The sequence below is a fragment of the Acinonyx jubatus genome, chromosome B3, assembly GCF_027475565.1.
Source record: "Acinonyx jubatus isolate Ajub_Pintada_27869175 chromosome B3, VMU_Ajub_asm_v1.0, whole genome shotgun sequence".
Taxonomy (NCBI): Eukaryota; Metazoa; Chordata; class Mammalia; order Carnivora; family Felidae; genus Acinonyx; species Acinonyx jubatus.
This window is the reverse complement of record NC_069386.1, coordinates 34,113,594-34,136,749: the sequence shown is the minus strand read 5'-3', so window position 1 is coordinate 34,136,749 and position 23,156 is coordinate 34,113,594. Positions and strand designations below refer to the sequence as shown.

General features: G+C 39.2%; 1 protein-coding gene and 2 pseudogenes across 5 annotated transcripts in view; 1 reads left to right on the top strand and 2 right to left on the bottom strand.

The window, feature by feature from the left end:
* Positions 1 to 23,156, top strand: part of LRRC49 (leucine rich repeat containing 49) — a 148,344-nt gene that overhangs the window by 1,945 nt on the left and 123,243 nt on the right. For 3 of the 5 annotated variants that reach the window (XM_053223797.1, XM_015071396.3, XM_053223798.1), the window contains exons 3-7: positions 1,080 to 1,167; positions 5,407 to 5,604; positions 5,956 to 6,058; positions 9,728 to 9,931; positions 17,755 to 17,821. In XM_053223797.1, coding sequence (XP_053079772.1) covers positions 1,080 to 1,167; positions 5,407 to 5,604; positions 5,956 to 6,058; positions 9,728 to 9,931; positions 17,755 to 17,821 — 660 coding nt within the window. The remainder of the gene's footprint in view (positions 1 to 1,079; positions 1,168 to 5,406; positions 5,605 to 5,955; positions 6,059 to 9,727; positions 9,932 to 17,754; positions 17,822 to 23,156) is intronic. The other 2 variants (XM_015071397.3, XM_053223799.1) reach the window with 2 other exon arrangements.
* LOC113602122 (uncharacterized) lies at positions 3,366 to 3,529 on the bottom strand (annotated as a pseudogene).
* On the bottom strand, positions 20,705 to 21,409 carry LOC128315905 (ras-related C3 botulinum toxin substrate 1-like; annotated as a pseudogene).

Below are 23,156 nucleotides of genomic sequence, written 5' to 3'. Positions count from 1 at the left end.
AATTGAAAATATTCTTTATTATAATTGGACATAATGAATTCCCTCCAAAATTTTACTAGTTGATTTCACTGGACAAATCCTGTTCTATCATTAGAATGTACTTCTAGGAACTGTGTGCCTCATCCAAATTCTCTTCAAACCATTTGCTCCCTCTAGGGTAGACATATGTTCTGAGAAAATACCTTTAACTCATATAATTCATAAAGTTAGAATACAAATGCTATTATAATGTTTATAGTATGTATGAATCAGAAGCATCATAGTTTTTAAGATATGTATTTAGGGTTTTCTCTGTGACTAATCATGAGAGGTTGTTTTGATTTTGTTTTTTCTCAGTTCTGCCAAATAATTTAAAATCAATTTAGAGAAAAACCTTAGAAGGTTTAGGTATACAATTTTATTATAATTGAACATAAAAGAATTGTGATGATAAAAACAGTGATTTTTTTGCCAACAGAATTTAGTTTCTGTTGTATTTTTTTGCTTTTGTCTTCTAGAAAATAATTCTTTTAATCATTGTAGTTTTGGTAAGGGTATGGAGGAATTGCAGGTGGTTTGGAACGTGTTTTCATTTGACCTCATGAAATCGACTCTGTGCGTGTGTGTGTGTGTGTGTGTGTGTGTGTGTGTGTGTGTATGTGTGTGTGGTAAGAAACACATAACATAAAATTTACCATTGTAGCCATTTTAAGTATTTAATACCATTTTAAGTATTTAATACCATTTACCACTAAATGGTATTAAATACATCCACAAGGTTGTATATCCATCATCATTATGTAGTTCCAGAACTTTTTGTCACCCAGAAGGGAGTCCCCTGTACCCATTAAGCAGTCACTCCCCATTCCTTCTTCCCACCCGCTTTGAAAGCCACAAATCTGTTTCCTGTCTCTGCAGATTTTCTTATTATTAGTACTTAATAGATGGAATCATACACGATGTACCATTTTGTGTCTGGCTTCTTTCACTTAACGTGTTTTCAGGGTTCATCTCTGCTGTAACGTGTATCAGTATTGTATGTAATTTTATAATTATCTTCAATCCTTACTGTGAAATTCTTCCCAAAATATGTGTTTTAGGTTGAATTCAAGCTAAATAAAGAAACACCATCATTCCCTGGTCGACTCTTACAACATGACCTTGAAAGAAACTACTCAAGTAGGCAAGGTAGAGATCAGCTATGGTTTATCTTCTTCGGGTAACATTGCTTAATAAGTTTAACTACTTAAATCCAAATAGACTTGAATGAAAAATGAAATGGTTCATTAACCAATGGTTAATTAATCAAATTGGTTTTGTATTTACTTAGATACGAATTGGTTTTATATACACAGCATACTAGATTATTTCCAATACAGAAAAAGCAGTTATACTGTAGTTTGGGGTGAGCTATGTACAACATAATGGGAAAGAATCTTCCAAATACTGTATTAGAACTAGGAAAAATGGCTAACCAATGGGGGGTAAGAGTATGGGAACACAGATTTTAGGAAATAAGGAGAGAGTGGAAAGAGTGACAAATCACGAGTAGAAAAGAAAATCTCTTTCTTTCCCTTACTAGTGCATATAATTATGGATATTTTATATCAAAGGCCTTAAACTTTAGTGTGTATCCCCCAAGATTTTGTTAGAAAGGCAGGTTCCTAATACTCCCCTTCCTTTCTTCCTCTTCCCCATTCTGATTTTGTGGGTCTTGGGTGGGATTTGGAAATGTGCATTTTAATGTCTTGAGTGATTCTGATGGATATGGCTTGTAGACCACGCTTCGAAAAACACTGCCTTATATGATCTGGTCATATTTCTGAAATGTATTTTTCAGTTCAAGGAGAAATTTCCTTTAGTACATTTGAGTTGTTAGTTGGTTGCTGACAACTGCGAGCCATCTGTAATGGGCTAGCTTGAAGCACTACAGAATCCTTGTATACGGAACCACCCCCACCTTCTAGGAGTTTGTATGAGAGTGTTGATCAGTATAGGCACGTCTAGACTGTTCATCTCATTACTATATGAGCATGTGGTCATTTTGAATATTAGTTTTCATTTTTTGTTTTGTGGCTTCAAGACCTTCTTGGGCCTGTCTCACCTGACATATGACTTTTCTCTTTCCTGTATCCTACAGTCTTGTCTTGGCCATGCTAGACATGGGATCAACCTAACTGCAGTCCCACACTGCAGGAAGCATCTGTCTTTCCCTCTTTTGTTCAGTTCAGTACATGTCCATTGAGTATGTACCATGTGTTCGACAATGTGTTAGGCACAGAGTTACAGACGTGAACCTGAAAATTCTCAAGTAGGATTTTCTATGTTTGCATGGTGAATTTCCTTCATATTTTTGCTAATAATGTCTTCACTTTATTTTCTATATCAGGAGTCAAACTTACATACTTCTCCCGAGCTACTCTTGAGTTAGAAGAGTAAGTTGATATGCAGATTTCTGGATGACTGGCCAGGTTAAATTTATTTAAGTGGTAAGGTGTTACTAGATATTAGTAATGGGAAAATAGTGTGGAACACTGAATTTTGTGAACCTACCAGAAGAATAAAGTTTTATACATAAGTGATGACTCATAAGATACAAAATTCTCTAGGGAAAAATAAAACATTTTTTTTTCATTGAAGGATTTTATTCAAAATCATTCTCTGGAACAGGCTACTCATTTGTACCCAGTTGTTTCTAAATGTGCCTCTTGCATAGTTCTAGGCAGTTTCATGCAAAGAAGGCTACATGGCGTGTAGCTGTTTTCTCGACTTTTGTACTCACCATTCTACCTGCAAAGGCATAAAACTTTGGAGAAATTATAAGTAGCACTTTGTCAGGAAAGTTTGGGAATCTTTATCGAATAAACTGCATCTTGATACCCAATCATTATAATTAATTTCACTCCATTTCTTATTTTTCTCTATTTTTCAAAATTAATTAAATGTATATGGTAGCCTGCCAGCATAAATTAATCAATGATACTCTCAGTCTAAAGGAAAGAAGCTCAATTTTTTATTTGAGCTGGTAAATCTAAAACTTGGTATGTAATTTATTTTGGGCTTTTTGGAATAGTATTAAGAGTTGATACCTGTATCCTTGAGATTTTGTAAGAGCCATATATTCCGGGGATACAATAAAATCCCAGTTAGCCAGAGTATAATTTGTTAGATCCCTTAAGTAAGAGTTCTAAAATATGTATAGAGAGAGGAGAAGGCAGTGCTTCAGTCTTAAGATCATAATAAATCAGTGGAAAATCTAGAATCAGAATCTCAAAGATAAGGCTGAGTGGACACACATATCTGACCATGTACTGTATCACTCATCCATGTGTTTTTTTCCATCCATCCACTTCCCCACCCACTTCCCCATCCATTGATCTGTCTGTCTAGGGTGCAGTGCAGTAAAGATTCTCACTGAATATAGGCCTTTATTGAAAGAATGCTCAGCACTTTTATACCAAAATACAAGATTTTGATTTTCTTTTTTTTTTTTTTTTAACAGAAATAGTATATACTACCCTTGATCTTAGCCAAAAGGCCGAGAAGCGATCACGGAAATAGTATATACAAGACAGATTTCCAGTTAACTCTTAGTAAATTGGAAAATCAGTTAATTTACAGATTGCTTACCGAATTTAGAGGTGGCCAAGAATATAAAGAGTGTAAAATAAGGTCTGTGTCCCAAAGAGTTTATAAATTTAATTGGGAAAACAAGGGCTTCATATATGGTGAATTAAATAGTGACATATGAAATAATAACAGGAAATGTTTAATTAAAATGTTGCCACATAGTAATGTGGTTTATATGTAGGGTGAAACATCCCACAAAGACATATGGGTGTTTGATCCACAAATATATGTGTATTTATGTGGGTATTTATATATCCACATAAATATGTGTATGTTTCAGTCATAGTTCATTCTGGTTTCCAGTCATTCAGAGGATCTTGTTTGTGGGTTTTACGGCCTTTCTCCTAATCATTCTCATTCTATGTTGTTTATTGTAAGATATGTATCTTATCTCTATGTATATCACACTGATCATGATAGTAAGCTCATCATGGGGATTAGGATTATGACTTCTGCATATAATAGGAGCTGAAAAGTGTGAGGATAAAACTCCTTTGTTCACTAAGCATGACTGAAATTACCCTTTGATTATTTCCTCTATACCTCAGGTCTTTTGAAGTTTAAATCTGCCTCTTAAACTGAGGATTGGTTTGAAACCTTAACAAAATAATTTTAAAAATCTAACTCTAATGCTAATAAGAAAACATTTGTCCATTGTTTGGAGTTTTACCTTTATAATCTTTAGCTGACCAGTTACACCTTAACCAGTTAATTCTGAGACTAATTTTTGTTTGTTTTTGTTTTTTTTAACCATCTGAATTTTGATTTCCACATCAGTTTACTGAATCATGGTTGCTTTCCTATTCTGCTAGGAGCCGAATCCTATCCCAAGACCGGTTCATTGGCGAACATGATGTCAGTTCTGAATGCGTATACTCTAGAACCTCATTGTTAGCTATAGTGATGTTTTGTAGAAGTTAGAAAAGTGGAGTATTAGCACTGATTATTTTGTGCAAGAAGCTAGCTGTGTGATACTTCGGTTTATACCTTGTAGACCTATGGAAGCCAGCAGATACCATTGCTTTACAGCTTTTTAATACTATCTATATGGAACTTGATTTTAATTTGCCATCATATTATCTGATGGTCTCCCCAAAAGTATGTTAACTTTCTAGATTTGGTTTTATGATTTTCTCTTGTTGGTCCGTTTGAGCAGAATTCTGTGGTAACCATAGTTTCCTTTTTACTGCTTATTGCTCCCTCCAGCATCAATTGCTGCTTTTAGGAATGTTGTCTTTATAGGAGAAAATACAGTAGATTTCTTCTGGCGTTCAAACTGCCTCCTTTAGCCCATTACTCAAATCCTACCTCATCTCTGGAACTTCCCAGCATCTTTTCCTGACCATTCTACATTATTCTGGGTCTTTAGAATATATCCTAACATCCACCTCCCCCCAAACCCATTTGTAGCCGTCTTCTTAAGTGAAAAATAATTGTCACATTTACGTGTGATTATATAAGAGATACCGTTTTTATTCTGCATTTTGTGTATAGTTTGTTAACTTCATATGTGTTTGGCCATTAGGTTGAAAGCTACTTGCTGGCAGTCAGGTTAATAGGACCGCAGCCTGTGCACCCCATAGGAGTGTCATACCCTGTGGACCCTAACTACGATTGTACAGCATTTATCCACATCCATTGGTCTCTGCACTATTTTCAACTAATAGTAGCTGAACGTACACAGGAAAAGTGACGATGCCAGCTTTACATTTGCTCTCCCAGACTACTTTCTCTGTATTTCCAGTAGCAAAGTCATGTATTGTGTAGCTTTGTGACCAACTTTTTGATATTTTGAAGGAGATGGAAGAGTAATAAGCCCTTCGCCTCGTAATAAATCATCATGCATCTCGTCCACAACAAACGTGACAGATCTATGTGGGCTGGAAATGAAAACTACCATGAGCTCCTTATCAGCATTTGGAGATTCTTCCTTTCAGACACCTTCAAAGTCCAGAACCCGGCAGGGCTGTCATAGTGCTGGCCCAAACGTATCTGGTAATGAGGGACCGCCATGTCAGTTATAAGAGAGTTAAATTTTAGTACAAGGAGTCAGCCTTATAAAGGGGTAAAGATAACACTAGAGTTGTTCTGTACTCTCAGCCAATCTCTAGGGTGAGGGAAAAATGATTTGGTCTATACAGAACGTATATGCAGAATACATAGTTGAGGTTTGAGGAGGAAAGAAACAAACTCAAATGTGATCATTTTAAATGTGGAGAGCTATGGAAACTGTACTTTCCAGAAAAGATATTTGTAGGTGCCAAAGTTCTCCAAATATAAGATGACTTCAGTCTTGAGATTTTAAAGGTTTTTCTTAATCAAGTAATTTGTGTATCGTTTCAATAGGTGATCATATTAATCTGGCGAGCTCATCAATGCCATCATTTCCCATTCTGCAACGTTCTTCTGAAGAGAAAATTCTTTACTCAGACAGGTTGACCCTAGAAAGGTGAGGACAATTTATTTTATTTTGTTTATTTTTACCAGATAATACATAAGCCTGGTACAAGTTTGGAAAAGTACAAGTCTCTCTCCCTTCTCCTGTTCTCTAGCTCTTCATTTCTCCCACGTACGTATAAAACCGTTACCGCTTTTTTATTTATCCTTCCAGGGGTGTGGGGAGGGATTTTATAGCTATATAATGTAACAGAGCTTACCTATATCCTGAAAGAGTAGTATGGTAATTCTGGAGTATGACATTGATAAAAATGGATTTTAGGATGGAAACACTTTATCACATGGTCCTCGTATGGGCCCTTAGGGCCCTATCCAGTTACCCCACTGGTCTCACCTCCTCCTAATCTCGCCTTCATTCACTCTGCCACATTTACGCCTACCTCCTTGCTGCCCCTTGAATACACCAAGCATGCTTACACCTCAGGGCATTTGCACTTGATGTTCCTTCTGCCTGGAATGTGGTTCCCCCACGTATCAGTAGGCTCACTCCCTCACCTCCTTCAGGTCTTCACTCAAATGTTATCATGCTGGGGACGACCTTCCCCGGCCACCCTGTCTAAAGCTACTATCCCTTCCACCCTGCTACTCCCCAGCCCCCTTCTCTGCTTTATTCTTCTTCTTAGTCCTTATCGCTTTCTCACATTAAATATTTTACTTATCAAGTTTATTGTCCATCTCCTCTTACTGGAATATAAGCTCCACAAACACTGGGAGTTTTGTTCAGTTCTGTATCCCCAGCCCCTAGAACAGAGCCTGAGGAAAAATAGACTAAAAAACGTTGGAATGCGTGAATATATTTAGGATTTGATCCCTAGCTTTAAGTCTAGGAAACCCTCTGCAATAGAATGGTGGATGAAGCACCTGTGCCCTACCTCAGTGCTATGAGCAGCCTAGAGGAGCCATCTCTGCCACGCATACCTTTAGCTTAGCGGTGTGTTTCCAAGAGCAAATTGGTAAGCAGACTTCTGACGCTGGCAGTGCCTGACAGTAAATTGTCATGGACCATTTGTGTGTCTGGTTGGGAGAAAGCTCTCTGGAGGGCTGTTGTATTGTAGGCAGAGCACCACTTGAGGGCACTAATTCTCGTGCCAGGTTGGCAGTATTGCTGGGTTTTGTGATCTAACGCCGTCTAATGTTTGTAACTCTTCCGATACCATTTTAACATTTTGAGGGATCTTCTGGAAATTTTTATCTCTGTCTTTACAAGCCCAGCCAGGAATAGTACCTCAGCCCTGCAGTTGCGTGGGCCTTGATACTAACAGGAGCCAGTGTTTGTGAGGCCGAGAGATAACAGGTCAGGCACTTGTGTGGTAGCTTGTGGTGATTCAGGCAGTTGTGAAGATGGTCCTTGTATCATGGGCATCTGGGGGGAAGAAGCCGGCTGGTCAGGTGGAGACTTGCTTACCAAGGAACGGCAGGACCGAGGAGTCGATTCGGTTTCAAAGGCTGGGTGTGAAATGGCAGGATTGCAAAGATGCCATAAGCTCAAGCGTAATTTGATCAGTACCAGGGTGTGACCAAGAAAGTGGGGCTAGCAGCAAGAGCCTTAGGGATCATTATTTGAGAGCCAAGGGTAGTGGCCGTGGTTTCCAAAGGCAGATCTTCCTCACTGCAGCTTCTGAGCCAGGAGACGGAGGGGTCAAGAGGAGAATGTAGCCCGAGAAGAAATGCTCGGAGAGCTAGGCTCTGGCTGTCCTGGGAGTTAGGGTAGGCCAGGAGCACCAGGAAGGCAGCCTTCCAGCACCAAGCAGGAAACACAGAGGCAAAAGGACAGTCCAGTAAACACCTGGTATGGGGCAGGAGGTGTAGCAACTGGGCGATTTTGTAGGCAGGATGACCCCCGCGGAGAGCACTGCCTTTTTATGTGTGTGTGTTTTCTTGGTTTGCTGGATGGCAGGGACTTAGGGGGTTAAGGGGTGGACGCGTGAGCCTTGGATCTGGGATTTAGTCACTGGATTTAGAATCTGAGAAAGTGACTTTATTTTAAGCTACAATAGTTTATGTAAAAGGGAGGTCCAAGATTATTTATTTTCTTTTCTCAGTAAAGACTGACTCAGAACTTGGATGAACTAGAAGCTGGGGGTATTGGTAAGTTTAATTATGAGAAACAGACGAAGTCTGGAGCAGGAAAAAATGAGACAATATAAGTTTTTTGCTAAGTGGATAAAGATATACATTTTAAACTAGAATATTTGTAATTTATTAATTTATAACTGATAAAACATGGAGCAAATTAGTATATTTGAATGCATGAAATGAATTCAAAATACTAAGCATACGTGAAAAGAATTCAACTATTATCTGTTATGTTTTACTTTTCTTCTATTTTAAACTGATTTTTTCAGGGTCTGTATTTTTAAACATCATACCTTTTTTGTTTAATTTTTTTTATGTTTGTTTGATTTTTGAGAGAGAGCACGCGCGCTCACGCGTGCGTGTACGCATGTGGGGGAGGGGCAGAGACCAAGGGAGACACAGGATCCGAAGCAGGCTCCAGGCTCTGAGCTATCAGCACACAGCACATGCGGGGCTCGAACTCACAAACCGTGAGATCGTGACCTGAGCCGAAGTCCCATGCTTAACCGACTGAACCACTTACTTAGGGGCCCCTAAACATCATATCTTTGTTGGCCATTAGCATTCAGTCATTTCCTTGTGCTAATCACTCTGTTTTCTCTAAATGAGGTTGATTCTGATCACTTCCACAGTTTTACTCATGCTTGATTTATTTTCTTTAGAGATTCTATTGACTTGATTTTTACTGAAAGGAAATAGTTCTAAGAAGTCTCCCCATTAGAGTTGTTCACATGCTGGTCGATAGAGCCACGTTTTCCTTGAACACTGTTGAAAATCTCAGAGTAGAATCCCTCCTATCTGCCATATGTTGCGCTAGTAGAATTCTTAAAGGGCCCTGCACATATTTACTTCACATGTAATATATGATAGCTTTTTGCATAATAGAGACTGAGTCTTTCAGATACAGCTAAAGGCATATATTAGTAAAGGTTTCATCGTATCCTTTAGCATTCTAAATGTTCTGCAAAGTCTAGAGTTAATGTTGAATGTGTAATCATATTTTTAAAATCTAAGTTTCTGAGGACTACTTTTCCATGCATGGATTTCAGGATGAAACTGTTTCCATCAGGTGAACTGTAGACCGCCGAATTTCTTCCTCTTCCCAAGATGTCATTCAGATCTAGAGTCAGTGATTCCGTGAGACACCTGTATATATGTGTTTTGTTTTTGTTTTTGTTTTTTTTCCTGATGACTTAGTTGCCTGGGAGGTCTTTGTATCAGTGGATTCACATCAAGGTCATTTCTCTGGTTATGTGACGTGGCTCTTTGAATCATCTCAACTTTCACCACTGAAGGCAATTACATTGAGTGTTTTCTGATGTTAAGTCCATTTTATGTGAAATAATCGATATTGGAGATTTTTTTTAATATAATGAGAGCTTAGACTTAATTTTGATAAATGCCTTTGGCAAAGTACATTGTCTTTTAATAGAGATGATTTACAATAGTTCCTGGAGGCAAGAAGTGGTTGTGTTTACCTTTTTCTCCTCACAGCATGGGAGCACAAAGATACTATTAATAACATTCTTAAGAGGAGGCAGATTGTCACATTGAAACCTTATTTACTTTCAAAAATGTTTTCTAGGCAAAAGCTGACTGTGTGTCCTATCATTGATGGAGAAGAACACCTTCGTTTGTTGAACTTTCAACACAATTTTATAACTCGGATCCAAAATATTTCTAATCTACAGAGGCTAATATTCTTGGATTTATATGATAACCAAATTGAAGAAATCAGTGGGCTTTCTACTCTGAGATCCCTCCGTGTCCTTCTGCTGGGAAAAAACAGGTAATCTTTGTAGAGCATATTTGTTTATTTACTTAGGGCTAATGTTGAGTCTCCTGGTGTTCAGATAACGTGTCAGAATTGAATAATACTTAAGAAACTAATAGGCTAAAATTTGGAAAGAGTATTTGCGTGGATTAAGATTCAGTCATAATTTGTCTTAGGAGATTCAGTCTAACAGCCAAACCAAATAATATTTATTGAATGCATATTTTATTATTTCCATTGCTTTCCAGTGCCATATCTTACATGGAAGTGAATAGCAAACTTTGTCCTTAACTTTATGTTTTCATGGGCTATGTTATGTAAACATGAGTAGTCACTTCAGGCTTATGTGTTTCACTTGTAATTCTCAGTGCTTGACTGAGGGTAGATATTTGATATTTCGTGCTTGTCAAATTACTGATTGATTCTTTTTTGGATGGTGTTTTCAGTATGTATTTAATATTATATCCTTTATAAACTTCCCCAGTTCCTTTAAACATTTTTTTCTTTATTTTTTTGAGAGAGAGAGAGACAGAGCATGAGCTGGGGAGGAGCAGAGAGAGAGGCAGACACAGAATCCAAAGTAGACTCCAGGCTCCAAGCTGTCAGCAAGGAGCCTGACACAGGGCTCGAACCCACAAACCGCGAGATCATGACCTGAGCCGAAGTCCGAAGCTCAACGACTGAGCCACCCAGGTGCCCCGCCCCAGTTCCTTTTATAAGGCTCTATTGTGTAGTGCAGTTACACAATTTCTGACTAATTTCCTTGAGATTTGTCCATGATTTTCTCTCCATTCTGTTTTACTAGTTTTTGCAATGCCTACAAAGAAGGGCTGTTTAGCAAACCCCAAAATGATTTTTGTATTATCAAATAATGAATTTTAAATACAGCATTATATCCAAGCTTGGTTCCCGTACCTTCTTCCCTCCCCCCCCCCCCCCCCCCCCCCAGCATGGATCTTGAATTACCTCTTTATTCTCACTGGCTGGTGGTAATAGTAAGGTGCTTTTTCCAAGATCATGTCCCAGAATTCTAGGCTCTTGTCTCTTCTCTGTGGTTTCTGTCTCTGTCTCTGTCTCTCTCTTTTTTTAATATGTATATATTTTTAAGTTTATTCACTTATTTTGTCAGAGAGAGACGTGGGAGGGGCAGAGAGAATCCCAAGCAGGCTCTGCACCGTCAGCAGGGCCGGACGCAGTGCTCAGTCTCACGAACTGTGAGATCATGACCTGAGCCGAAACCAAACGTCAGATGCTTAACTGACTGAGCCACCCAGGTGCCCCTTTTCTCTGTGGTTTCTCGAAGGTGCCCACCAATGTAGTTTATCGCCTATACTTGGTTCAAGTGTCAAACTGAGCATTATGGTAGCTGGACGGAATTTGGGGAAATTATAGAAGCGTGGAGTATTAGAGCTTGAAGTGACCTCAGAGATCAACTTTCTCATTTCACAGATGAAGAAATGGAGATGTAAAGTGACTTTTGCAAGGTTGGATATGTAGAAACTGTACACAGTAAGAGTATGCCAGCGGAGTAGTTTACTGGGTAAAGTAAGAAGTCAACTTTTCACACATTTAAGGCATTCTCTTCTACGTGCTCCCTGTACGCTCTCCCAGAGATTTCTTAACTACTTTCTGAGCCTTGGAGTTATTGATCTGTTTGTGTGGCTTCTATTTATTCTTTAGTAGCATTGCCTTTGGGCTCTTCCTTCAGTCCCGGGGTAAGGTGCTTCATAGTGACATTTTTAATCTCCTTTGCTAGTTTTATTTATTTTTATTTTTAAAAAATTTTTAATGTGCATTTATTTTTGAGAGAGGGAGAGTGTGTGTGAGCAGGGGAGGGGCAGAGAGAGAGGGAGACACAGAATCCGAAGCCTGATGTGGGGCTTGAACCTGTGAACCACAAGATCAGGACCTGAGCCAAAGTCAGACGCTTAACTGACTGAGCCACCCAAGTGCCCCTCCTTTGCTAGTTTTAAACATAAATTCTAAGAGCAGCTCCTGGGTCCCAATGTTTTAAATCCTCTCTCAATCTACTTTTTTTTTTCCTGCTTCTACTTTGCAGCTTCCCTGGCTTCTCAGAAATAAACTTTTAAGTTTTTAAAAAATAATTTATGCCTTGGAGACACCAGTCCCATCTGGCCTTCTGACCTTTTCAGAGGTCACTTTGCTCTTCTAAGTCTAAGGGACCTAACGCCCTTTTCTAGATCCTTATCTTGGTCAATCAAGTAAAAGCAATCTAATGCACTCTCCTCTTTCTACTCCCATCTTTTTGTTTGTTTTGTTTGCGTTTGGTCCTGTTTTACTTTATTTTTCACATAGAGAAAATAGCTGTGAAACAGTTTTAGAGCTGCTAGCGTTCTCAAATAAAAAAGAAAGTCAGAAAGACAACTTTTCACATTCTCTCAAAATGCATATTTCTGAAGTATCAGAACAACCCAAATCTTTCAGGTGTTCTCTGGCCAGCAGACTTTGTCACACAGCAAGGGGCCTGTTAGCCTTGATGCAAATCCTGAGGCAGTACAGGAACAAAGGTGGCTGAGGGATGCTGGAGTGGGGATGAGCTTACCCTGTCTCCTCAGGTTTGTCTTGGGTGTATTGTTGCCCCCTCCTGGGCGAGAGTCCAGAAAGTTTTCTCCCTCTCACTTTGCAAAGCACTGCACCATGTTTCAGTTCAAGACAGTGGACCCAGGTGTTAAAATCCAGGGCAACCACATTCCTCTAAGTTCAAGCAACTGCGACAAAGATTTCTGCTGAAATGTACTGAGAGTCTGTATGTGAAATTTACATTGCTTCGGAAGAACCCCCTACTGCTCTGCTACTGAAGTTCTTGCCATCTGACTCCTCTGCTTTCTATATTGCTATTTATCTTTGTGAGATTCTGGTGCCCTCAGATCACAGGCTAATGGGTAGTACTTCTATGCCCTTTTGTCTGATCACCCAGGACTATAGATCTAAAACTCTCAGCCAGGCCCTGGGATTCCATATTCCTTTCCTATTGATTCCTTGAAGGTCTCCACTTAAGGATTTGTCTTTGACTCCTAAAAAGCCTAGCCTTCATAGAGATTCTATAGTGTAGTCCTTACGCAGGCATCATAACGTAGCCTGCAGAGATGGGCTGTGATGTACCCCTTGTGGTCTGCAGCTGAGGTGATGGGTGGGGCTTGTCTTTTTCCAGTTTCAGTCCATTTAGTAGGAGAAGTTCTTTTAAAAAATCTTTCAGGTCATATTGAGAATTGGCTAGAATTCTGCAAATTTCACACATCGGTATCTAATCTGACCAGTGATCTTCTGGTCAACTGATGCCTTAATATGCCTCTGAATTCATTTTGATTGGATCTGTTTTTAGGTAATTTCAGGTGCTGGGGGTAGGGAAAGAATCTATGACAAAGGCAGTTCTGAAGACAAGACAGCAAAATGTTTGGTTGGTCTTGGGTTTCACTGACAGCGACTTGCCTGCTTTTTTCCCTAATCACTGGGGCAGTCCAAATCGGAAGTGAGAGTCACAAAGCCACCGTGTGTCAAAGCTTAAAGAAAGCTGGAAGTCACAACATATAGGAACTGCTTTACTCGACAGCTTAACGGTATGTGAGGCCCTGGTGAAATTCTATGGGAAGAATTTACTGTGCACGAAGCTTTCTGAGGTTGAAGTACCTTAAAACTGCCCAGGGTTTCTGATAAATACAGAAACAGAACACATGGATCCTCCAAATCAGAGAACTTCAGGCTGAGACAGTCTCCATCCCTTGTGTATCATTTTCAAAATGTTAAACATATAATTCCCAGACAAATAGTAGTTACAGGCCAATGTTTTAATTAACTCAATAATGAGGGAACTAGTAGGATGACAAAGCTGGCTCAAAAGGAGGATAAGAGAAACTGATGCATAGGCAATGAGAAATAAAAAGTGCCAGAAGATGATTAAGTTATGAAACAGGCCCATGTCCTACAGAGCAGTGAAGTTATCACCCTGTGGGTTATTTTTTCTAACAGACAAAATTAAATTACATTCCTACCTGGCAAAAATCATCATCATAGCTTAAATCCGTTTTCTGTGAGTTAGTACAGAACTTTGCAGAGTTGGGGCTCTAATCAGTAGTAAATGGGTGATCCTTAGGTACGCTTGTTCCCAGTGCTCTGATATGACATTGAAGGGACATGAGGTCATTCCTTTGCCTTATTTCCACGTTTTGGTAATCTACACTGAGAAGCACTCCTACTCTACCTACCTGATCACAGTTTTATAAAATTGGTTTTTATGCTAGTGTTTTTCACTTGAATATATTTTATTATTTACATCTTTCCAGGTCATTAAACATTCTTTGAAAAAAACATTTGTTTTGAAAATATATCTTTAAGAGCTGCATAATGTATAGTTATGTAGACAGATGTGTAATAGTTAATATTTTCCCTGTTAGACACATATATTGTGTCCTTTTTTTTTGCTATGATAATGCTGTGATAAATATCCTTATCCATAAATCTTTGTCTGCCTCTCTGATTATATCCTTAGAATATGCTTTAGTATTTTCTAAGTAGGTGAGTTCATTCTCATGAAACTCATACGAGAGGAGAGTTGAGATTTGATGTGGAAGGTCTGAATTTTAAGATCACATTCTCAAGATGTGATCTCTAGACGAGCAGCATTAGCACCACCCAAGAACATGTCGGAAATGTGAATGTTTGGACCCTATCTCAGAAACTCTGGAGGTGGGGCCCAGCAATCTATATTTTAGCAAGCCCAGCAGATGAATCTGATACAGAAGTTTGAGAACCACTGTTTTAGGGAATATGGGCTTGGGGGTATAAAACCAGTTGAGTAAAAGACTTCTCTGAAGTTGGATTGCTGTTAGAGAGCATTGCTCTGGGGGCGCCTGGGTGGCTTAGTTGGTGAAGCATCCTACTCTTGATTTTGGCTCAGGTCGTGATCTCACGGTTTGGGAGTTCGAGCCGCTCTGTGCGACAGTATGGAGCCTGCTTGGAATTCTTTCGCTCTTCCCCTCCCTTTCTCGCATGTGTGCACACATGCCCTCCCCCCCATATAAATAAATTTTTTAAACTAAAAAAAAAAAAAAAAGAAAGCATCACTCTGTCCTAATCCATATTATCAGGGTATTGTAGTTTTCTCCAACTATTCTAAATATTTCAAGGGCAAAGCAGGCAGAAGACTAATTTTGTTGAAAGTTTTGTCTGTTTTCCTATTTGATAGTGTCAGCATAAGCTTGAGAAACTCTTTTAAAATACTAAAGAAAAATAAGGATAGGAAGAACAAAAGATAAGACGGGGGTGTGGCATGTGTGTGTGATAAGGGAGAGAAGATGAACATAATCGCATTGTGATGGTGCACAGTAGTAGGTGCACTTATCATAGATAAGTTGGATTCAATTGGTTGTGGTGATATAATTCTGGATTTGGCAATGATGTAAGATGACTGAGGTCAAATGGAGGTGGAAATTCATGAAGCTTAAATTTGCATTATGTTTACATGGGGACTCATGTGAAAACGTTGGGGTTCTGAGCAGATGGTCCAGAAGGAATTCTTGAGATGTCTTGGGTGCAAAAAGGTGGTTTTATTAAAGCACGGGGACGGGACTCATGGGCAGAAAGAGCTGCACTGGGATTGTGAGGAGCATTTGATTATATACTTTGAAGTTGGGAGGGGGTTAGAGATAGCATAAGTCTGTAAGGAATTTTGGAAGCAAGGTTTCCAGGACCTTGAGGGGACTACCTATTCTTTAGGAAAAGGTCATTTATTACTGTCTAATAAAATCTTAGTCAGGAGACCCTTCATATGTATGTCAGGGGCCATGTGCTTGGAGGATGATTACTAACATATATGTTGGGGGATAAAGATAAAGGAAGTTTCCAAAGGAGTTTTTACATGTTAAAGGAGACTTATAGGATGCCGGTGTTCGAGATAATGTTACGCTAAGATTGCGTTTTGCCCTTAGCAAAGTATTAACATCGAGGCAGTTCTGTCCCTAGAGAACAGAACTTTTGCCTTTGTTCCCCACATCAGTGATCAGCATATATGAAATTTCAAGGGATGATCCAGGTTCTGGAAACATTTAGCAGTGTAGAAATCGTTCTTTGAGGCAGTAGGTAATGACAACAGAAGTGAATAGTGATAGGCAGACGATGGTCAAGATGGATTGTATGAACTTCATTTCTACCCTTTCTTTGCCGCTGCTCCTTTCCCTCTACTGAATTATGGTAGCATGAGAAATTAGGGTCTGTAGTAGGGAAAAATAAAAGGGAAGTGGTTTTTGTTTTATTTTTTTAGAACTGTCTATGGTGCGCTTGGGTGGCTTAGTCGGTTAAGCATCCAACTCTTGATTTTGGCTCAGGTCATGATCTTCCGCTTTGTGAGTTCGAGCCCTGCGTCCAGCTCTGCACCAACAGTGTGGAGCTTGCTTGATATTCTCTCTCTTTCTCTTTCTGTCCTCCCCTGTAGTGTGCACTGTCAGTCTCAAAAATAAATTAACATTTAGAAAAAAAAAAAAAAAGAACTGTCCTGTTGGAGGCAGTTGGACAGATAAGGTGGCCAGAAAAGATAGGCATGAGGGAGACAGTGGGTGGCCCTAATCATTAAGGAATATAAGAGGGGGCATTTTAGAGATAAAATGCTGTGTTTTTTCCTTTATAGCAATGTTTTAGCTTTTCACAGATGGCAAATCAAAAATTCCAAATATTCACTAACTGAGCAGATCCAGACTTACATGGCGTCTAATTTATCTCTGCAATAAACAATCCTATTATGGATACCCTTGTACATAAACCTCATCCATTTAGTTAGTATATGTTTATTTATTCATTAAACAAATATATATTGGGTTCCTACTCAGTGCCAGCCCCTGTTTGGAGCGTTGGGGATATAGTAGAGAATATGTCAAAGTTTCTGCACTCTTGAAGCTCACATTTTGGTTTGAGGAAGGAGATCATAAGAAAGTAAACAAATAATATAATTTTAGGCAAGCATAAATGCAATGAAGTCAATTAAAGCAGGGGAAGGAGAGAATAATGGAGACAGGCAGGGGGAGTGAACCGTGCGAAGTTCTGGGGGAAGAACACTGAGGAAGAAGGAGCAGCAAGGGTAAACGCTCCAAGGCGTTTACAGAACGCAGAAATGAACTTGTCAGGTTAGAGAGAGTAAGAAAGCCCCTGTGGCCAGAGCAGAGAGCCTGAGCCATGGTAGGAGATAAGGCTGGAGGAAGCAGCCACAAGGGTTAGGGCCTTGAGGACTGAGGTAAGGATTTTAGATCATATTCTGAAGTAAAAAGAGCTGCCTTGAGTAAGTGCATTGTCCTAAAGTTCTTAGAAGTAGAGTTGATTTTTCATAAAGATACGACTTTTAAGCTGTCTTTGGGACTTTCCTCCAGTGGGACTGCATCTTAACATTATAATTAAATCAATGGGAAATATTTTTTTGTTTTATATATACAATTACATATACTCTCTTACTATATACAGATTTATATAGATAGGTATATATCTATCGTTGTTTCTATATCTGTCTACTTATCTGTAGAAAGAATAAATTTAAAATGAGTTATGCGGGGCGCCTGGGTGGCTTAGTCTGTTGTCAGTGGACCCGATCTTGCGGTTCTTGAGTTTGAGCCCCTAGTGGGGCTCTGTGCTGACAGCTTGGAGCCTGGAGCCCTGTTTTGGTTTCTGTGTCCCCGACTCTCTGCCCCTCCCCCACTTATGCTTGATTTCTCTCTCTCTCTCTCAAATAAATAAATAAATGTTAAAAAATGTTTTTAATAAAAATAAGTTATGCTCTAGCATGTTTTGATTTACGATAAATGCATCCCTATTTCTACTCTGCTTATTTTGATTTTCAGAATCAAGAAAATCTCAAATCTGGAGAACCTTAAAAGCTTAGATGTCTTGGACCTTCATGGAAATCAGGTATTGTAAAGCCCTTTCGTTTTTTTCTTTTCTGAAAAAAAGCCTAGGAAATTAGGTATTATAAAAATTTTAGCAATGATACTTGTGTTGAATTTTTCAAGACTACTGATTCACTGAAATTTCTAAGGTATTAAGCCTATTTATATAAGTTATGGTAATTCCATGGCAGTAAATGGCAGTTGAAACTTATAAAACATTCAGAATCCTTATATTTATGACAGTTTTTTTTCTTATTTATTTTATTTATTTATTTATTTTTAAATTTTATTTTAGAGAGAGGGTAGGGGGAGAGGGGCAGAGGGAGAGAAAGAGAGAATCCAAAACAGGCTTCTTGCTCGGTGTGGAGTCCAACATGGGGCCCAATCCCACCACCTTGGGATCATGATCTGAGCTGAAATCAAGAGGCAGATGCTCAACCGACTGAGCCACTCAGGCACCCCAGTCTTTTGTTATTTTTAAAATATATATTATACAACCCTAGCCCAACAACTTACTAATGATCTTCTTCTACTTAGGTATTCCTCCTTTATTCTGAGGTCACCAATCTTCAGGATTTCACATTTATCATTCCCTTGTAGATTTTTAAAGTTGGTTTTATCACATATATGTGTGTCTAAATAATAACTTGTTTAGTAGTATTGTGTTGTAATTTTAAAAAGGTATCAAACTCTATATTGGCATCTAGTATTTGCTTTTTGCATACAACATTAGCTTACTGAGATTAATCTATTTTGATTTATGAAGCTATAGTTTACTCCTTTTTGCTGTTGTGAGTTCCATGGAATGATTACATGAAAACTATTTTCTCCGGTTTATTATTGGTAGACGTTTGGGTTTTTTCCTTTTGTTTGTTTGTTTGTTTCCTTTTAGGAATAGCACTTCTATGAACATTCTTGTACGTGTTTCTTCCATGTGCCATATGTAGTCTAGGGTATATATTTGGGAATGAAACTGACAGATCAGAGATTATCTAATGTCTAACTTCAAAAGATAGTATCAGACTGTTTCCCAAAGTGGTTGTAGCAGTTTATACTCCCACCAGTAATGCATAATCAATCCTGTCACTTCACATTCTTTTCAACATTTGGAATTATCATACTTTTTTTGTGACTCAAGGATTTATTAAGTCATACATGCAAAACATACTGCTAATTGCATTAGCAAAAGGTCAATGTGAAAACACCCCACAATTCTGTAACTGTCAATGTAGAAAATTTTGTTCTGGGGGTCGAAAGGTCCAACCTTGTATTCTTGCCAGTGGATAAGTTGTACAGAACTTCATTAGCACAAACACAGGCTTCCAGAACCTCACAGACCTACAGGAACATGGTTAGGCAGAGCAACAGGAAGCATGTGTCCAAGGGGGTGAGGCAAAGAGGAGGCTCAACATTAGTCAAGGTACAGTGTTGGCCATTTGGCAAGATAGTGATGTTAAGAAAGTTCATAGTTTAGGATACCTAAAAATATCAAAAACTGTATAATTGCAACACATGATTTTTACACCTAGTTACTACACAACTAAAGAAAGCGCTTATTGGCTTTGAATAAAGTAATAAGTAAACAGGAATGCACTTTTATTAATCTACAAAAAAAATTTCTAATGCATTATCAGAGAGATTTTATAACACAAGGAGGCTTTATTGCTCCTTAAGGGGTTCTGTAAGAAAAGCACTAAGCTAGCAACAATAGGAATGATGAGTTCAAAGATGAATTAAATGCCTGGTTTCAGGACGGATGGGAGGTCTAAGAGTAAGGAAAAGCTTAAAACACTTAGTAATAATACCAACCTTTCTTCATCATTTACTGCATTTGACAAAGATTAGCCTTTTAAAATTTTACCCGTGACACATTTACTCAGTTTAATTATGATGTGTACAGTGTAATGTAAATTAACCTCCATATTTTATCAGAATAACTGTCTTCATTCTTTGATTGTGTCACGGGCTGCACACACCCCACACTGATGCGGCCACCACTAGAGCACACACTTCGCATCAGAGGGACACAGGAGTAAGGGGGCTGTTCAGAATCTCAGCCGAAGTGAAGACACTAAGGTTTTTTGGGGGGTTTTTTGTTTTTTGTTTTTTAATCTCCCTACAAAATCAAAACGATTGATCCAGGGCATGTGGGTGGCTCAGTCGGTTAAGCATCTGACTTCAGCTCAGGTCATGATCTCACGGTCTGTGGGTTCGGGGCGTGCTGACAGCTAAGAGCCTGGAACCTGCTTCAGATTCTGTGTCTCCCTCTCTCTCTGCCCCTCCCCCACTCACACTCTGACTCTGTCTCTCTCTCAACAATAAATAAACATTAAAAAAAACCAAAAACTCTGCCCAGGGAAAAGCTTCGTTAAAAAAAAAAAAAAAAGATTGATCCAAAGAGTTGAGTCATTACACTCATTCCATTAGGACACACAGTACAGTGTTAGGGAATGGACATGGGCTGATAAATTACAGGTGGTCAGATGGCAACATTTCATGAAGGAGGATGCTGTGCTGCTTTCCTGGGAGAAACTCTTTGGGAAGTGCCTGCATTCCCAAACTTGAGACAAAGGTCTTTAACGGTGCAGTGCTTCGTGTTGTCAGCACGACAGCGTAATTTAGTTCACAAGGTGTTTGGGCAACTCAATCTGAGCAAGAATAAGGGCTTTTGAAAAATAAGGCTTTAAGAAAGATTGCCATTTTAAGGCTATATTTTAATACCATGTCAAAGTTTGAAGGCTTACACTTTAAATGAATGAAACCTAAAAATTACCGATTGGTTCAAAATGGTTTAATGGAAAAAAATCTGTAACAAAAACTTTGCATTGTGTGCAAAGGCTCCACCATTTTTGAGCAAAGTGGACAGTGGTTCCCAGGGGGACGGGGCAGAGAGGGGTCCAGACATTTACAGCAGCAGGCATTTTCTTTTCCTCTTCTTGACGGGAGAGGGCAGAGAGCTGCTCAAATAACTTCATCAAATACTCTCTTGAGGTCTTGCTGCATGAAAACCAAGCACTCCAGGCATTTTCCAACATCAGTCTCCTTAGCCATGGCCAAACCCTGCTGGTAGGTGATGAGAGTCAGTTTCTTCTCCTTCAGTTTCTCAATGGTGTCTTCATTGTCTCTGAGATCAGGTTTAGTCCCCACCAAAATGATGGGGGTGTTGGGGCAGTGATGTTGCATTTCAGGGTACCACTTTGCTCCAACATTTTCAGATGATGCAGGACTCACAAGAGAAAAGCAAATTAAGAGTACATCTGTTTGTGGATAGGATAAGGGACGTAATCTGTCCTAATCTTCTTGTCCAGCTGTATCCCATAAGCCCAGATTCCCCATCTTCCATCTACCATAACATTGGCAGAGTGGTTTTCAAAGACACTGGGGACAATAGTCCAGGACATGCATTGGCCGTGTAACCCATCAGGAGGCAGGGTTTATGGGCAGCTCGGTCTCCTACCACCACATACTCAATGGCCTGCATCTGGGCTGCTTACTGGACTGGGGTGGCAGCAGGGTGTAGACGCAAGGAGCGGTGGGCTTGGGGCACAGGGACTGGCAGAGCATGGGGTGTCGGGGCCGCTGTCCACACCACCTCACTCTCTGCTGGTGGGAAGCCAGAGCCCATCAGCGGCCACCACTCAAAGCTCTGGACTTGTCCTACTTCTTATTTTTTGCCATTTGAATTTGCATAAAGTGGTATCTCTTTGTGGTTTTGATTTCCATTTCCCTGATTACTCTATAATCTGGACTATTCTCTAAAGTTATTTTGTCTGCCTCTGCGTCTGTCTGCTTGAATTCCTCTATCTGGTTTGTTTTGTCTCCCCACTCCCCTTCTTCTCTCTCAGCGCATCTTGGCTGTTTTTTAGTCTTTTGCTTTTCCATTGAAATTTTTGTCTTTGAAATGTGGGTATTTATTTATAAACAGCTACATGAGCTACATACTCATGCAGAAGGTGAAGCCTCTCTTGAGGTGGTGACTGTACATTCTGGGATGATCCATGTGTCCCTGCCTGTTGATGAACAAGATCTGTCACTGCCACCTGCAGTTGGTCAAGTACAAACTTCAGCATGATCTCTCTAGGCTTTCTGTCAGCTGTTAGTCTCCATCATTTTGGTGAAAAGCTAATGTAATGAATGAAAACCTTGACAGATCTAGATGGACCACATCTGCTAGGTTCCACACTAACCCTGCCCTGTCTGTGTGTCTTCTGTGTGCGCACAGAGTGGGAAGAATGTTGGCCTGAGAACTGCCCAGCTCTACGGGCTGGTTAGCATCACTCTAGCAGGGGAGAAGTTAGTTACCCAATTAGGTGGTGATGGAATGGGAAGAAGAATGAAGGGGTTTTGTCGGTAAAAGACTATTATATGCAAAGGCACTGAGACTAAAAACTACATAGTAAGTTATTTTTTACTGCTAGAGAGTTTAGCATGTGTTGAAGAGTGGTGAGGAATGAGGCGAGAGTGGCAGGTAAAGGCTGGACCGCGGAGGGCTTTGTATGCTGCACTACAGAATTGCCCTTCCATCTTTCAGCCCCCTGTTTTTAAAACTATTCCTAACTAACTGAAACATTTTGTGGTAGCAATATTTTAAGGTTTATTTAAAAATGTATATGTGAGAATTAAACATATTTTTGTAGTTTTCACATTATAATACACCTTTAAGAATTCATTGGGCATTACCAAAGATCTGTGAGAGGACCTGATAAATGAATAACATATCACTTGATCATATGTAATGTGTAGGAATTATTTACCAACAATTATGCTGATGAAACATGCTCATTCCTTGTTAGCTGACCTGTGTGATGTCATATAATTTCAGCATCGTGTTTGTAATATTCCATGTATTAAGAGTAAACATTTGTAACATACAAATTATTTCTCAAAGCTCTATAACTATAAGAAGGAAGGTTTTTTTTAAAGTTTATTTGTTTTGAGAGAGAGAGAGGCAGAGGGGGCAGGGAGAGAGAGAGAGAGAGAGAATTCCCAGCAGGCTCTGCACTGTGCAGAGCCTGATGCAGGGCTTGAACTCACAAACTGTGAGATCATGATCTGAGCTGAAATCAAGAGTCAAACATTTAACCAACTGAACCACCCAAGTGCCCTAAGAAGGAAGTTTTAAATGAGAATCGAGTCTTATTTGAAAATATCCAAATGCAATAAGCAGAAATTTGGAATATTCCAAAGTGAAGACAGCCTTGGTTGACCTTAGGTTTCTAAAAAATCTGGAGATAGAATATTCAAGGTGACATGTCCAATTAAAAAAAAATAGCAGCAGGTAGTTAAAAAGCTAAAAGAAAATTAAGTGAATATTTTTTGTTTTTTGTATTTCCTTTTGTTAGAAATAAAAATAATAC